The following is a 17,837-nucleotide window of genomic DNA, read 5'->3' on the forward strand; positions in this document are numbered from 1 at the left end:
ATCTCCTCTCGGGACTACGAGGGCTGGTCTAGAAGACAGGGACTTGAGCCAGGGATAATTCTCCTGCCTTGAAATCCAGTAGAGTTGCCCTGCTGTTTCAGATAGGTGGAATCCATATCCCATCTCCTCCTCCTTGGGTAAGGACATCTGCTACATGACCTGTCATTGTCCCAGCCTCCCAATGCTGCGACCTTTTAATCCAGTTCCTCATGTTGTGGTGACCCCCACCATAAAACTGTTCTCACTTCTATTCACAACTGTAACTTTGCTACTGTTAGGAATCACAATGTAAACATCTGATCTATAGCTTATCTGATATGTGACCTCTGTGAAAGGGGTTTTTGACCGCAAAGTTGAGAACCATTGTTCTAGTATCATGGTTCTACCTGGGTCTGTAGCTTCATAAGAAAGAGGCAAATGTGCCTCTGTGTGAATGAAACCTAAAACATCACACTTAGAAGAGACAGACCTCAGGCTGTAGGAACCGGAGGAATGCATTGCCACATGCAAAAAGAACAACGGATTTGCGGAGGCCAGAAGGTAGAAAGTTACAGGCTATGGTTTGAATGACATGGTCCCTCTCGTCTCAGACATTTGAATACTTGGTTCCCAGCTGGTGACAATGTCTGGGTAGATTTAAAAGGTGTGGTCTTGCTGGAGTTTGTCACCTTGAGAAATTTTGAGAGTCATAAAATTTCTAGTTCACTCTTTTCACTTTATGCTTGCGGTCAAGATTTGAGCCCCAGACTCCTGCTCCTGCTGCCACGCCTACTGCCTGTTGCCACGGCTCTCTCCCATAATGGACTCTTATCTCTCTCGACCTGGAAGTCCAAATAAACTCCTTATGCTGCTTTGGCCATGGCATTTTTATCACAGCAATAGACAAGTGACTCACACATGAGCTAAATTGGGCCGCCTCCTCACACACACACACACACATTGAAGCTGCAATTTCCCCAGTGCCCCGGGGAGTCACTCCACTCCCAAGAACATTTAAGTAAATAATGAGTCAAAATGAGGTCAGGCTAGACTCAAGTCCAAAGTGGCTCGTGTGCATCTATTAGGTCAGAGCCACAGGGAATGACCATGTGAAGAGTCGGAGAGAAGAGACATCTTCAGGGGAAACAACAATACTGCTGATATCTCAACAAAAGAATTCCAGCCTCCAGAATTATGAGCAGACTCAGGCAGAAGCCCTTCAGAGCCTGGCGCTATCTCAAAGCAACAGTTACACTTCAGCAGTGTTTGCCTGGCTACATCCAGCCAGGACCACACACTGCTCTGCACGTCCATCAAGGGACAGACATCTGTCAACCCCAGGCCTGGAATCAAAGAACCCAAAGTCTCAGCAGGCCTTAGCAAGATGCAAGTAGCTCTAACAGATCTCCCATTGGACACTGATGGAATGCGCCAGTACCTCCTCTACAACTGTGTACTAGTTTTCCCTGGGTTCATGTCCTAGACTAGGCTAACCTGGCGTGGTCTGGGAGAATGGATCACACAGACATGTGACTGTGCACGACATGATGACACTGAGAGGCATAGGAGGGCAAAGCTTACACAGGAGAGATGGGAGAAGGCAGACCAATCAGGTGGCTACACAAAGTCATTACCATCTACAGTCAGCATGGCTGAGGTCCTCTCCTGCCCACACAAGCACGAGTACTCCCCAGCATCTTCCATAGCCAGGCCACGGATCTGCAGCTCACACGTGGCCCCAGCCTGCCTCAGGCTGTATCTCTCCCCATCTCTCAGGATCTCAGAACCCTTCCTCCACTCCACAGGGGCAGCCTTGCTCATCTGGCACCTGAGAGTCACCGTGGTGCCTTCTGTGGCCTCTTGGCTTCTCAGGTCTTCTATGAATCTGGTGGGCAGGGCTGGGAAGGACCAAGCATTTACTGAGAACACGAAGCTGGAGAACCTTGCACACACAGGACACACACTCACAAAGAATGACACACTGTCAAAGGAACACAGCATGAACATGTGATGGAAGGTGCAGATGGTGAGGCAGTGATCTCGTGCGGAACAGAGAGGGCAGTGGCCTGGATGTGAACACAAGAACAGATGTGGAAATCATAGGTGGAGATGCCAAGACGACTGGAGGGGCAGAATAGATGATCACAGGGCCACCATAGGAAACCACGTGTGGAGACAGAAGCATCGATGGGACAACATGGAGACACCACATCTCGGATTCAGGTGGCCACACACGATCTTTACCCTTGACACTCAGTGTGGCTGAGGTCTTCTCCTGCCCACACACGCACGAGTACTCCCCAGCATCTTCCACAGCCAGGCCATGGATCTGCAGCTCACACGTGGCCCCATCCTGCCTCAGGCTGTATCTCTCCCCATCTCTCAGGCTCTCAGACCCCTTCCTCCACTCCACAGGGGCAGCCTTGCTCATCCGGCACCTAAGTGTCACTGTGGTGCCTTCTGTGGCCTCTTGGCTTCTCAGGTCTTCTATGAATCTGGCAGGCAGGGCTGAGAAGGAGCAAGCAGCGACTGAGAACATGAGACTCTGAAGGACATGCTGTGCACAACATGGAATACACAAAGAGACACACATTCTGGAAGGATTTGACAGGAACAGTGAACAGACAGGGAGGAAGCAAGAACACAGGAAGGTGTAGAGAGGGCAGTGAGGTGGGCTCAAACATGAGAATATTTCCTGGACTTGGGAAAAGGAAAGTAGAGAACCCAGATGACCCCAGTTATGGGACAGATGTCACCACGGGAGCTGTGCCACATATGAAAAACAGACATAGCATCGAGATAACATAGAGACATCAAGTCACAGGTTCAGGGAGCCACACATGACCTTTACCCTTGACATTCAGTGTGGCTGAGGTCCTCTCCTGCCCACACACGCACGAGTACTCCCCAGCATCTTCCACAGCCAGGCCACAGATCTGCAGCTCACACGTGGCCCCTTCCTGCCTTAGGGTGAATCTGTCTCCATCTTTGAGAGTCTTTTCTCCCTTCCTCCATTCCACTGGAGTAGCCTTGCTCATCTGGCACCTCAGTATGGCCATGGTCCCTTCTGTGGCCTCTTCATTCCTCAGACACTCTGTGAACTTGGCGGGCATGGCTAGGAACGTCACAGAGGCACGGGAATCATTACACTCAGAGCACACAAAGTGGATGAGACATGAACAACACCAAGAATGCACAAACGCCTCTGAGGGTGGGCCGTGTGCTGCTGTGCTGAGAACAGGCCATGAATTTTATGTTCCATGGCGTGTCCTCTTAATGCCAGGACGGTGGTCCTTTCCATAGAGCTGGCATGATGGTCAGAGAGGGCCAGAAACACACAAGGGTGCCACATTCTCTGCAGAACCTTAGCAGGCACGACTCAGCCCGGATGACAACAGGACATGGACTCTACCACAAAAATAGTACCTAACTCGTGGCGGCACAAGCTGCATATGTGATTTTTCGCTGTTTCATAGAGTTCCCCAAAAAGTTGGGACTCTATCCAGTTACGAAAGGTGACACACAGACAAAGGGACAGAATATGGGATGAGCTAGAGGAGCAGCATGTCCATAGACACCAAGACACAGATCCAATCGGCCACACATCTTTACCACTAATATGCAGTGTGGTAGAGGTCTTCTCCTGCCCGCACACACACGAGTACTCCCCAGCGTCCTCCAGGGCCAGGCCACAGATCTGCAGCTCACACACAGTTCCATCCTGTCTCAGGCTGTATCTGTCTCCATCCCTCAGGGTCTCAGACCCCTTCCTCCACTGCACAGGGGCAGCCTTGCTCAGCTCACATCTTAAGGTTGCTGTTGCCCCTTCTGTGGCTTCTTGGCTTTTCAAGTCTTCTATAAACTTGGCAGGCAGGCCTGGAAAGGGTCAAGCAAGCACTGAGAACATGAAACTCTCTCAAGGTCTCTGCATGAACATGGAACCCAAAAATAACCACACACATTGCTCAAGAGCCATGGCGTGAACGACTGAGCTCATGAACCCATGGTAAAGACGGCAGGGAGCTGGGAAGAGACAGCAGCAGGAGGAAGATCCACTTGAGCAAAAAAAAAAAAAAATACTCAAAGGACATCAGCGTGAGACAGTGGCTAACACAGGGGCTGTGCCACACACGAAGACAGAAGGCAGGACAGGGACAACATAAATCCAAACCACCCATCTTTACCCCTGACGGCCAGCATGGCTGAGGTCTTCTCCTGTGCACACACACATGAGTACTCCCCGGCATCAGCTATGGTCAGGCTGCGGATCTGCAGCCTACACACAGCTCCATCCTGACTCAGGCTGTATCTGTCTCCATCTTGCAAGGTCTTCGTTCCTTTCTTCCATACCACAGAAGCTGCCTTGCTCAGTTCACACCTCAGGGTAGCCGTGGCTCCTTCTGTAGCTTCTTCGTTCTTCAGGCCGTCTGTGAACTTAGCTGGAAGGGCTAGGGAGGTCAGAAAGACACAGACACAATCACACTCTCTGAGAACATGGAAGACTCTAGATGTGGATGGACAGGGAAAACAGGAAGCCCGACCGCACACAGGCCACACTCCGGGCATGACAAGCAGAGCTGAGGAGAGGACTTTGCTAGGTCGAGACTCTGTGTCTCGTGGCCATAGCCCATTCTGTGATTTCCGCAGGCCTCAGACCGTATGAGTTTGGCTTGTGGGATTGGGGACAAAACAAAGATCATCAGGATCTTACAGAATGGTGAAGATGGGATGAAACACGCAACAGTAAAACACACCTTGGAGATTGTAAGGTATAAACAAGCAGACACACGTGGGGAACAGCACAGAAGGGGCAGCAGAGAGAACGGTCATCCTGACCCTGGTGAAGCATCAAAGTAACAGAGCACCTCAAGATAAGGAGGTCTAGAGAGAGCACCCAGGAACTGGACAGCAGAAGCATTTACAATATTCCTGGCCCCATGGCTTCTGTGCCCACCATGATCCACACACAAACTCCATGCTGAATGGCTTTACTGCTAGGTCACAGCGTGTCATGGTTGTGAACGACTCCAAGTAGTTCTTGTGCTCTAGTTCTGATGATGCCGGGAGAGCTCACAGGGTGCCTGGCCCAGCCCCCCATCATAGCAAACCCCACTTCTCAGAACAAACTGGGAAGAAGGAACAGCTTGGCTGGGTCTCTTCCTGGCGCTGTCAGCCTAGAATAGGTGGCCACAGGGCTCTGCCCCATCTTCACGATGCAGGCAAACTCTCTGGTGTGAGGGAGCAGTGTTGAAGGTCCACGAGTGAACAAGGAGAGGAACAAGTCCTTGGCTGCCATGTGGGAAGTGGTCACAGAGAAGAGGGACGAACTGGCTCTTGTTGGCCAAAGCTGAAGCCTTCCTTTGGCTACCAGGCCATAACTGAGAACTCATGAACACCAAGCTCTGCGTGCTTGGAGCATCCTCAGGACGCTGTGGTCCAGGGCTAGCTTTTGAAGATGAAGCACTCTCTAGAAAGGTATCCATCAAGGTCTAGTCTTTGTTGGGACAAACCCAGTTCTGAAAGCAGCTGGCTGCCAGGACCCTCTACACCTCAGCCATCAACCATGTGTCCTGTGGATGGGAATAGGGAGAAGGGTTTCCTGTGACCTCTCTCTAACTCCAGCCATGGGACAGGCCTCGGGTGCGTCCTTTTGTCATTTCTTGGAATGTCTGAATGCGTGACGGCGCCAGGTCTCTGTGTTTTGACATTGATCCATCTACATGGTAAATGGTTTTCATTCAAGTGTCTCTAATGCTTGTGATGATAACAGGAGCCACCTGCCACAGCTTGGACAAAGATGGCAAGCCCTCACCATACCTTCCTCTTCAGCGCCCTCAGTAGTCAGCTCTTCACAGGAGAGCAGAGCCCACCAGGCCCAGGGCTTCACACCTGTGGGAGTTTCATTCAATCTTCACTCTCCAAGATGTCCAAGGTCCTCAAACAATTGTCTGTGCATTCCATCTGCTTCCCTTCAGGGATGCTCGGCCCCCCCAAGGACCCCTGACAGAGAGCTGATTCATTCCTAGGTCACCAGTTACACCAAGACAGGAATTCCAGTTCCCTGGACACAACTGTGCCTAAGGAGCATGGTCCAGCAGGCCAGTCACTCTAGGAAGGTGTGTTGCTGCCGGCGTATACAGGATCTATGACAGCCAGGGTTCCATGTATCATATCTGCCTCAAACTGTGAGAGCCTCTGTCTGTGATGCCCTAATATCCTGATGCCCAGGGAGGTACCTTGCTCTGTTCACACTACAGTGTGACCTTACTCCCGGTAGTGCCCTCCCCCCAGGCCTCTAACTATCTGTGAAGTACTGTTCACAACTGGGGGGGGGGATACACAGCTGAGGGGGGTGGGTGTAACAAAGAAGATAATTAAACTCTGTAGCTATGGACAAAAGTGGCCACAGACAACACGTACAACACAGAACACAGAGTGGCCAGAGGCAGGATCATCAAGCCCTTCTCCAGTGGGAAGACCTGGAACTGACCAGGAAAAGCCCAGGGAGAGCAGTGTCAAGCTCACCCCCACAGACTTGTCTTCACCTCTCCTCACCACCACGGGGCAAGCCCTTGCCTCCACCTGACTCCCCATGGGTCAGGTGCCTACCTCTGCCCGATACCCATAGGGTATGCCTTCATCTTCATCTGACTTGTGCATGTTGGACTCTTACCTCCACCCTGACTCCTAAAAGGTGGGACCCCACCTTTATCTGACTCCTAGGGAGTGGGCACTCAACCTTGCCTGACGCATGGTGAATCTACACCTTCCCATTCAGGCAACGTCAAAGCTGTCCTTCCTGTATTCCTGCCGGGTGGGCCATTCCTCCATTTCCTGCCTCCCCCTGCTCCCGGTGTGCCCCCAGGACCTATAACTGCACCTTTGTAATTGTTTACACACACACACACACACACACACACACACACACACACTCATCCCAACCAGGACGCTCCTGGAGTTGGGAAAGACCTGATTCTCCATTGTTTTCTGGCATCTAAAGTAGGTCCTATACAACAAGCATGAGAAATACCAGCTAACAGGATAAAGATGAGACACAGAAGATCAGGGGAGGTGGGTAGGAGAAGACGCTCAGGCATACAGCCAACCATGCACAGGGCACCTGCAAACAGGAACACACACGGTCTTTACCCCTGATGGTCAGTGTGGCTGAAGTCTTCTCCTGCCCACATATGCACAAGTACTCCCCAGAATCTTCCACAGCCAGGCTGCGGATCTGCAGCTCACACACAGCCCCATCCTGCTTCAGGCTGTATCTGTCCCCATCTCTCAGGGTCTACATTCCCTTCCTCCACTCCACAGGGGCAGCCTTGCTCAGCTCACACTGTAGAGTGGTCGTGCCCCCTTCTGTAGCCTCCTTGCTTCTGAGTCTTCCGATGAAGTGGGCAGGCAGAGCTAGGACGGTAAGACAGATGGGAACATCAGATAGAGTGTTGTGGGATAGAACATGACATAGGACAGGATGGGGAACAAGACAGAACACAGCAGAGAAACATGACAGAACCCTCCGGGGCTCAAGAGCGGGAAACCAGCTGCGGATACTAGTATTTCCTAGCTCATATAAAGACTCAGAGAGTAGGGTGGGATTCACGGTGGGATGAACAGAAGGTGCACAAACATGAGGAAAAAGCACAGGGGGAGCTGGAGCACCAGGTCAACTCCTGGGCAAACCACTGACCCACACGACCACATGTGTGGTCCTTACCCTTGACAGCCAGCGTGGCTGAAGTCCTTTCCTGTCCACACACGCACATGTATTCCCCTGCATCTGCCACAACCAGGTTACAAATCTGCAGTTCACACACAGCCCCATCCTGTTTAAGGCTGTACTTGTCCCCATTCCTCAGGGTCTCTGTCCCCTTCCTCCATTCCACGGGGGCCTCTTTGGTCAGCTCACACCGTAGTGTGGCCATGGTCCCTTCTGTGGCCTCCTTGTTTCTCAGTCTTCCTATGAACTGGGCAGATGTGGCTGCAGAAGGTACAGATAGACACAAAAGACCTCATGAGTCACTGCAGTGAGTTTTCCACTGGAGCCTGAGCACAGGATGGCCAGGCGCACTTACGCTTCACTGTGAGTGTGGCTGAAGTTGTCTGGTCCCCAAAGGAGCAGGAATACTGCCCACTGTCCTGGGGCTGCAGGTCTCGGATGACCAGCTCCAGCACAGCACCGTCTTGGCGCAGGCTGTACTTGCTGCTGGACTTCAGAATGTCTTCTCCATGACGCCACTCCACAGGCGCAGCCACGGACGACAGCACGCAGCGCAGTGTGGCGGCCCTGCCCTCTGGTACCTCCACATCCTTCAAGGACTCCCTGAAGTGCACTGGTCGAGCTGTGAACAGGCAGACTCAGTTAAGCCTCCTGGAGGAGAACCCCACCCAAGATCCAGAAGCAGCTCTAAGACGTGGAACAACTCAGACAGTGGATGCCAGTGGCAAGACTCCAAAGACCTCTGGGAAAGATGGGTCTGAAGTTTTAAAAATGGAAAGGTAGGTATGGAACAAATTAAAGGCAATTATTACAGTCAGAAATGTATCCCCTGAAAATTCAGATGTTAAAGCTCTAAGTTGGGATCTCAGAATGTGACTGTTTGACAGTGTGGACTTCAAAGAGATAAAACAGAATAAGGTTGTTGGAATGAACCCTTATTTCATCAGATTGGTGTGCTTAACTAGGGCACCAGCAGAGAGGAATGAGCACCTGGAGTTACAAGAAGGTGGCATCTGAGAGCCAAGGAGGCAGACCCCAGAAGGCAAGTCAACCTTGATTTCCTACTTCCGGCTTACTCACCAGGTAGACAAGAGACTCCTACTGTGCAAGCTGACTTCTGTTACTGCTAGCCTAGAGCAGCCCAGACAGAGGCAAGCCACAGGGCAGGAAGAGGGACTCCGGAGGGGTCCACCAAAGCCAAGTCAAGAATGGGCCCCAAGTGGGGGTCAGGAGGCCAAGAGAGAGTGGGAGACCCTGAGACACAAGGAAGTCAAGTGCCCCACATAGCAGGCAGAGGCAAAGGAAAGGAACCAGAATCTGCTCCGGGGACCCCCTGTCTCCTGTGGACATATTTCTATTCTTATTCCAAACATGGACACCTGACACTCACCATGAATCCTGACAATGGAGCTGCTGGTGGCTCCAGCAACCTCACACTTGTATCGCCCACCATCTTGTATGGCGGTGCCAGTGATGACCAGCTGGGCCCGACGGCCTTCATAGCTCAGTTGGCATAGTGCAGATGGCTTCAGTGTCCTCCCATCTTTGGTCCAGTGCACAGAGCTTTCCAGAGAGGTGGTTTCACAAACAAGAGTCAGGTCCTCGCCTTCTGTGACTGTGACATCTGTGAGTGGCTTAGAGAAGACGCTCGGATTCTCTGGGGGATAGAGAAAGGACAAAGATGCTTAGGACTGTGGTTCCTCTATGAGAGGACTAGCGTAGTAGATCATACAAGGCCTGGACCCATATCTGTCTGTTGCCCTAAAGCAGGAGCCAGACAGAAATGCAGGCTCTGTGTAGCTCCCATCCTGGAGGAAGACAGCACACATCACATCATCCACAAATACTGAATTAAGAAATTAATTCTGAAAGGACCCAACTCAGTCTTCTGAACCAAGTCCTAGGAGATGGGAGATGCCCCCCCATGTCATTCACTACCTCCCTGGGATGAGAGACCCCCTTCCCATTGACAGCTAATCTTGCCTCTCCAATAGCCCCGGGACCACACTGGGCACCAGGCAGAGCTTGGGAAGAGCTGTCACCTGCCCCTCTTCAAGGCTTCTCTAGGCCATGTAGTGTCCCCATCATGGATGGCCCTTAGACACAAAACCCACCAGTCACCCGCAGGGCAGCTGAGGTCCGCTGGTCACCCGCCTCGAAGTAGACAGTGCCTGAGTCCTTGAGCGCCAGCTGCCGTAGGGTGAGCACGTGGTAGCCTCCAGGCTGGACAGTGATCTCGTTCAGTTCGTTGCTGTGCAAGGGGGTCTTATCCAGGAACCAGTGCACGGGGCTGTAGTCGGCAGGGGAGATGCGGCAGCAGAACTTGGCGAAGGAGCCCTCCTGGACGGCAGCGTCCTCCAGGTCCTCAGTAATGCGCACTTTCTGACCTGCCAGGCAACGGTCATCTCAGAGCTCCTGCAGCCTAGCGCCAGGCTTGGCTAAGTGCCAAAAGAAACAGCTTCGCCCAAGACCCTGGGTGAGGCCATAAGCAAGTGATCTACTTTACTTTAACCTCAATGAAACTGGAAAGCAGATCTGAGCCAAGGAGTCCTTTGTATGTCACCCTCTGAACCCCAAACCTATATCCCCCTCTGAAGCCCTCTTGCTAAGATGGTGGAGGGCCCACAGCCAGCTGGAGCTCATGTCATCTCTCCCGCCCTTCATAGGGAACGGGGCTTGCCAACAAATAGGCCACCCGCTCCCCAAACCGCTTACACCAGCAGTGCTCACCACAGCACGGCACAAGTCATACCGCAGGCAATCTCATATCGACAGATGAACGGTGGGTGAGAAAAGGCGGTAGTTCCCCAACCCCCACTCTGCTGCAAAGAATCAACCGACTCCAGCCTTCCTACTCTCTCTCCGCCTGGTCCCGTCCATTCTCCTCTCTGGTTCCACGAGATGGGGGTTTCAGGATCCACAAGCATAAAGAATTTGTGGTATTTGACTCCCTGTGCCTGGCTTACTTCACCTACATTTTAAAGACCTCGAGGAAAAGCTTAAAGTCTCACGACATGCAGAAATAATAACTACTCAAGCACAGAAATGCCCGGTAGCCTGATTAGATCCCTACAGTCTGCCAACACACACCCAATGATCACCCTGTGTCTCACAGCCTCTTCCAGTAGAATTCCAAGATTCTACATCAGATGGCTCACCACCACCTGGTACCTACACACACATGAACACACTCAGATCTGGACACACACGGGAGAAAATATATACACTCCTAGAAATATTCCATTGTTAAATTAAAAAGGGTAGCATTGCTGCTGGTGGTGGCTCACACCTTTAATCCTAGCACTTGGGAGGCAGAGGCAGGTGAAGTTCAAAGTTCTCTGTGAGTTCAAAGCCAGCCTGGTCTACAGAGAGAGTTACAGGACACGCAGGGCTACACAGAGAAACCCTGTCTCAAAGAAGACAGAGGAGAAGGAGAAGAATAGGGGTAGATAGACATGGATCCTGCATACACACAATTGCACCCACAAATACCTTGGAAAGTAGGGCTCCTCTCGAAAAACCCCAATACTGGATGGCACTGAGAGAAAGGGCCCTTCTCTGATCAGTAGGCTGTCACCCGGAGAATGATCGCTCTACTCTACCCACAGGCATCTGTATGGTTTATATTTAAGGTCTACATTTTACTGATTTTCTTTTTTGAGGCAGGGTCTCATGGACCCCAGGCTAGCCCTGAACTTGCTATGATCTTGAACTTCTGCTCCTCCTACTTCTACCTCCCATAGTCTTGATGGAGAGTTGTTTTGGAATTCCCCACAGATATCAAAATCTGAGGGCACACAAGTCTCACATTTAAAGAATGATGAAATACTTGCGCTCTGCATACATCTGCTGATACACTTTTAATAGCTGGTTTTTAATAGACAATGCAGTGGAAGTACCAGTGCAGTATTACATTGTACTGTTTAGGGAGCAGTGACAAGCAAAAAAATCTGTGTTCATCACAGCCATGTTTTTTCCAGTTGTGTGTGCAGTGTGCATGCATGTTTGCATGTATGGAAGCACATATGTATGCATGTGCACACACATGTAGAGGCTCCAGGCTGATTTCAGGAAACTTCCGACTAGCTCTTCCATCTAATTCAATGAGGCAGGGTCTGTCTCTCAGTCAATCCAGAGCTCACTTATATGGCTAGGCTTGACACCTAGATTGCTCTGAGATCTACCTTCTCCACCTTCCCAAGCACCTGTGTTTCCATGGGCTCTGGGGAATCCAAACTCAAGTTCAAGAGCTTGCACAGCAAGTGCCTTAACAACTGGGACATCTCCCTAGCCACAGAATTCCTTTTTTATTTTATTAACAGGAGGCTAGATCTGAAGATGCAGAACCCGCAAATATAGAGGGTAAAAATTGTTACTTCTAATCATCAATGGAGAGGGTTCTCACCACACGAGAAACACTATTTCCTGAAGGCAGACTTCAGGACGAGTGTCCCTAAATGTCAACCTGGACTCCATGCTAGGATCACAGAGCCAGGTGAGGGAGGGCTGTGGCCAGGAGGGCCAGGGTCATCTCTGTTCTGACACCATGGCACAACCCTACTAACCAGGCTAGTCACCACTTCCTTTCTCTACACACCAGAGAGGACAATCGCTCTCACGCTACACAATGGAGGGGAAATGGCGCTTCATAAGTGAGAACAAACCGAGGAAGCAAAGAGCAAACAAACAGCAACAAACTGTACTGTAAGTTCTGCAGAGAGCATTCTTGTCAACCCCGGGAAAACCCTGCCTGGCATCCACAACACTTTCTCAAGGCCCCGAGAGATCCCCTCTTGTTCCACATGCACCCCATGCTTCATACACACAGACCGTATCAGAGTTTGCCTTTGACCTTCTTGAGCTCTGCAGCAACTCCGAACAGGTGACCTGGACAGACAACTGCCCAGCAGGGACACCCCCACCAACCACAGACACCAGCTCCTGCCCCGTGTCTGCAGGAACCCTGAGCTCTGTATCCAAGCAGCTCATGCCCACCTGTCTATGGCTCCTTGCTCTGGAATGCACCCTGGGCTTTCATTTTGATGCCACACCTTCCCAGCAGGGCAACTGTTCTTTAATAACATTGTCTCTAGCCTTTCTAAACCGATACTATCAATATTGGTCAGTTCTCCTCTGAGAACACAAGAGGCTCCTTAGTTCTCAACAAGCATGGTAAGCTGTCCCTCTACAATAACTGACACGCCAAGTGTGTAAGCACACACAGAAGACATACCCTGGAACTCAGCACAGGCCTGGATGCTGTAAGAACACACAGAAAGTGCCTACTGTATAAATGAAGGCAGTTCGTTAGCTCCTTCACAGAAGGTCACACTAGGAAAGACTGAGATGCCCAGGCAACCTGCTCTATCCTTAGACATGGAGAAACTGAGGCTCAGCTGGTCCAGAACAAGCAGAGGCCTGATGACTAACTACTTCTGAGCCTCCAGAGTCCACTTCAGATCAAGAAGACCAGAGCAGTCACGAAGGAACCAAAAGCAGCATGCAAGTTAGGGCTGCCTCACCATGGACGAGGAGCCGGGCCTGGGTCCGGGCTTGACCAATGTCACAGGTGTAGGTGTCACTGTCTGTCCTCTCCAGAGCATTGATGGTGAGCTTCAGGGTCAAGCCATCCTGGCTGGGGACATACTTCCCCGAAGCACGCAGCTCCAGGAGGCCCTTGCGCCATGTCACGACAGATGCTGGGTGCTCCGTCTTGCATGCGAACACGGCTGTGCCCTTCTCTTCCACCTGCAGGTCAGCCAGCTCCTCCGTGAAACGGTTTGCCTTTTCTGGGTAAGGGACAAAACAGGCAGAGATGAGGGGCTATGTCCCCCCACAACCTGAGCACACAGGCTGACATGAGGGGGTACCTCCACTGAGGTCCCGGGGGCGGCCACAGGCTATGCCACAGGGGAGGCTGACAGGGTCACGTGCTTACCTTCCACAAGGAGCCTGGCGGTACTTTTGGAAGCCTCTGTCTCACAGGTGTACTCTCCAGAATCCTTGAGTGAGGCCTCGCGGACGACCAGCACAGCCCGCGTGCCTTCGCTGAGCAGGTCGTACTTCTGGCTCTTTCTGATGGCCTTTCCGTCCTTCAGCCAGCGCACAGAGGTGCCCGCCCTGGACAGCTCACAGCTCAGTGTAGCGTGTTCTCCAAGCGTTGTCCGCTGGTCCTCCAAGGGCTTTGTAATCTCCACTGGCCTTTCTGAAATAAGTAGAGCTGGTTCCCATGAGGCACACCCTTGGCCACAGAATCAGCCATGACCTAAGGCACATCACAACTGCAATAACCTCTTAGAAACGGCCTCAGCCAGGGCCAGGATACGAACAGGCAGACACTTGGGAACATGCACTCTCGAGAGATCAAAATCACAAAACCTACAGTCCTTGACTCCTGGGACCTTAGACCGCTAGAGGCTCAAGACTTAGAAGTTCTGGGAGCCCCCAAAGCTCCCACTGTGACAGTGTGACCTAGAAAGCGTGGGCTATACCGGAAGCTCTTTAAGGCTCATATAAGGGTATGGCCACAGTTTGGCTGGTCCCTGTGTAGATCCAGCCATGAACACCAGCTCCAAGACACCAGAGGCTTCTTCCCTGCCTCCCTGGCCTCAATTTAAGGGTCAGACTGGCTGAGTAAGCTACATGCACTGAGGGCAGCCAGCCCATGGGTGAGAGACTAGAATTCTCAGCTCACTCTAGAAATTCAAAGATGTTCAGGCAGGGCTATGACTCCCCTAGCACTATATTGGGTCCCCACCATGACAGGTAGACAGTCCCTAGAAGCATCCCAACAGTGCCCCAGCCCACGGTATCAGGCCCCTGGCCCCAGCCACAGCACCCACCTCTGACGATGAGCGAGGCCTTGGACGTGAGGCTCATCACCGAGAAGACCACCTCCCCTGCATCACTGAGCGCAGCATCTTTGACCATCAGAGTGTATTTGCGGCCCTGGCGAGTGGTCCAAAAGCGGCCAGAACTACCCACTGTCTTCCCGCCGAAGGTCCACACTGCTGGGTCACTCTCACTCTCGTGGGACAGGACACACTCAAAGCTGCAGCTCTCCCCCTCCAGCACCTCCACTGTCTTTAGCCTCTTGGTGATGCCCACGTGCAGATCTGTGTGATATAAGAAACAGGTCAGCCCACAGATGTCAACCTCGGGGAACAGTAGAACCCCATGCCTGGTTTCCCACTGTTCCTAGCTCCACACCTGACAACAAAGTGTGTCATCTCAAAACTGGCACCAAAATCCTAGCTTCAAGCTGGCATGGCCGAGTGTTTGTGTGATTGACACCTCTGAACTGTCAATCAAGGTGGTTGAGAGAAGGAGGCTCCTCCACGCTTCTAACGATCTTGTAATGCCAGGAGAGGAGGGACAGGGACCCCGTAAATGACCCCTTCCAGAAAGAACAAGTCTTGTCCTATGAAAACCTCACTGTGCTGCCTTCCCATAAGGCCATCCCGGAGCCCCAGAGAGATCATGAATGAACAGGCTGCCAACCTGTTTCCTCCAAGCCAGGATGCCGGACCCGAGCCAGAGCCAGGTGGGGCCAGGCTGAGAGAGGTATGCTCAAAGGGACCTACGTCTTTGAAATAACGGGGCTGAGTGGGGCAGCACCTATGAACCTATGGACTTGCTGGGGCTTTGTAAAAAACAGGAACATAGATGGCCTGGAGGCCTGATTACCCGCAGGACAGGACATCCACCCTTGGCCTGGGAGCCCTTTACAGTTTGTCTCCTGGTCACACCTCTTAGTGTCTCACACATGCCTGGCTGATTTTCTCCCAATCCCAGCACATGGTACAGAGCAAATTCCAGAGACCTGAATGGATCCACACTAGCCCCCTGTGAGACTCCGTAGACAATTGTTCCTTAGCCCATCTGCCTGCCCCTGGACTTCAAAGGACTACATTAATCCCTATGTGCTATAGACAACATCTTTGTTGCCTCCTGGATACACAGAACAGCCTTAGGGGCTTGAAGAGCAGCCTGGAGATTCCGGATGGAAGAAGGCTTAGCACCCTGTGGTGGTCTGAAAGAAAATGGTCCCCATAGGGGGTGGCACTATTGGGAGGTGTGGTCTTGTTGGAGGAAGTGTGTCACTGTGGGGGCGGGCTTTGAGATCTCATATATATGCTCAAGCTATGCCCAGTACACAGCTGCTTCTACTACCTGTGGATCAAGATGAAGAACTCTCAGCAACCTCTCCAGAACCAGGTCTGCCTACACACCACCATGTCCCACCATGAAGATAATGGACTAAACCCCTGAAACTGCAAGCCAGTCCCAATTAAATGTTTGCTTTTATAAGAGTTGCCGTGGTCGTGGCATCTCTCCACAGTAACAGAAACCCTAAGATAGCCATCCTGCATTAGAGTCCCAGCCACTCACCATGCACACTGACCCTGGACTGGGTCTCCACACTGCCCACGTGGCAAGTGTACAGTCCAGCATCCTCATGGCTCAGGTCATGCACTGTAAGGCCCCGAGAGCCTGCCTTGTGTAGGAAGTCATACTTGTCACTGGGACCCAGCTCCACGCCATCTTTGCGCCAGACCACACGTGCCTCAGGGTCTGAGACCTCGCAGTGCAGGGCCAGCGTGCCACGCTCTTCTACAGATAAGTCATCCAGTGCTTTCAGGAACACCACCGGCTTTGCTAAAGGAACGACATGGCCGGTGAGGGGAGCCTGTGCCCGCCGGGGGGGGCGGAAACACCCCACAGACTCCACAGGACTCCTCACCTCTGACCACTAGCCGGGCAGAAACTGACACCTTGGGGGAGGTGGCACGCACAGTGCCTGCGTCGGCCTGACGGACACTCTTTAGCACCAGTGTGTGGAGACAGCCCTCGTGGCTGATCTCGTGGAAGCTGTCGTTGTACAGGGGAATCCCATTGAGTGACCATTCGATGTCCTCATCCTTATGGGACAGCTCACACGAGAAGCAGGCCCGGCCTTCCTCCGTGGCTTCAACATCCTTCAGAGGCTGAGTCACCTTCACCTCCCGAGCTACAAGGCACCCACCATCACCTCAGCACTGTGCTCTCAGCCACCCTCAGCCCTGGCGTGGGGTCCACCACCCTCCCCTCCTTTCCAGCTCTCTACCTTCCACAGTAACCTCGGCACTGCTCTGGGCATTACCCGCCTGGCACCGATAGAGCCCAGCATCCTCTGGAGTGAGCCGGAGTATACGCAGCTCTGCCATCTGGCCCTCCAGCACCATCTTGAACTTTTCTGACGGGGCCAGAGGCGTGTCCCCCTTGTACCACTGCACAGCCTTGGGGGCCGGCCTGAAGTCACAAGACAGGACTACCGACTGCAGCTCACGCCCTGCTTTGGGTTCCAGTGGCCGTGCCAATACCATGGGAATGTCTGGAGAGAACAGCATAAAGGCAGGGCTGGGAGCCGCAAGCACCCAGACCACCCTGCCTAGCCTAGGTGCTAACCTGTTTGCAAGCACAGCCCCTACAATGTGCCTGGTCACCTCCCTTGGGAGTGTGCGGCACAAGTTCCTCACTGCCCACACACCTCTGCCCTGACCCAAAGCCCTGCTGTACCTGAGTGCCTATATCCCACTTTTTAGGCCTCTGACCATATCCCGATTCCCAAAGTCAGCTCCTAGTAACCCCACCCATGTGCCGCCCAGGACCCGTGTTCTGCTCCACAAGCTGTCAAACCACTGAGTAGTGTGCCCCAGACAGTATGCTAACCTGAGACAACCAGCTGGGCCGAGGAGCGGGACTTGCCGATGGTGAAGTGCACAGGCCCGGTCATGGTGGAGCAGGTCTTGTGCAGTGTCAGCCGGTGCACCGTGCCGTCTTGCTCCAGGCCCACGTTGCCCCCCGCCTGGAGGACAGTCTTACCAAGGAGCCACTTGGGTGGCCTCACAGAAGGGATGGAGGTCTCACATTCAAACCAAGCTGGGGCAGGCTCCATAACGGTCACGTCCTGCAGGCCTCGCACAATGGTGATGGATTGCTCTGTGGATGAGGAGCTGGTCACCAGTGAAACTCAGCCACAGGGACCAGGCTCCCCATCCTACAAGCTGTCTGTCCCTTCTTATCTCTCTCTACCCACGTGGCTAAGCATACTTCCCTATCTGTCTGAGATGGTATGGCAGCCTCCAGAATC

The 17,837-nt window shown here is 52.6% G+C and overlaps 1 protein-coding gene across 1 annotated transcript in view; it reads right to left on the reverse strand.

The window, feature by feature from the left end:
- Obscn (obscurin, cytoskeletal calmodulin and titin-interacting RhoGEF) overlaps positions 1–17,837 on the reverse strand; it is a 140,684-nt gene that overhangs the window by 61,004 nt on the left and 61,843 nt on the right. The window contains 17 exon segments of the mRNA XM_050163756.1: positions 1,614–1,877; positions 2,224–2,487; positions 2,831–3,094; positions 3,592–3,855; positions 4,164–4,427; positions 7,129–7,392; positions 7,703–7,966; positions 8,061–8,327; positions 9,096–9,362; positions 9,820–10,092; positions 13,228–13,494; positions 13,644–13,910; positions 14,548–14,820; positions 16,097–16,363; positions 16,449–16,715; positions 16,812–17,078; positions 17,417–17,686. Of these exon segments, the coding sequence (XP_050019713.1) occupies positions 1,614–1,877; positions 2,224–2,487; positions 2,831–3,094; positions 3,592–3,855; positions 4,164–4,427; positions 7,129–7,392; positions 7,703–7,966; positions 8,061–8,327; positions 9,096–9,362; positions 9,820–10,092; positions 13,228–13,494; positions 13,644–13,910; positions 14,548–14,820; positions 16,097–16,363; positions 16,449–16,715; positions 16,812–17,078; positions 17,417–17,686 (4,533 nt within the window).

Source organism: Alexandromys fortis, unplaced genomic scaffold, assembly GCF_014885135.2.
Source record: "Alexandromys fortis isolate MF-2015 unplaced genomic scaffold, M_Fortis_MF-2015_v1.1 scaffold_149, whole genome shotgun sequence".
NCBI lineage: Eukaryota > Metazoa > Chordata > Mammalia > Rodentia > Cricetidae > Alexandromys > Alexandromys fortis.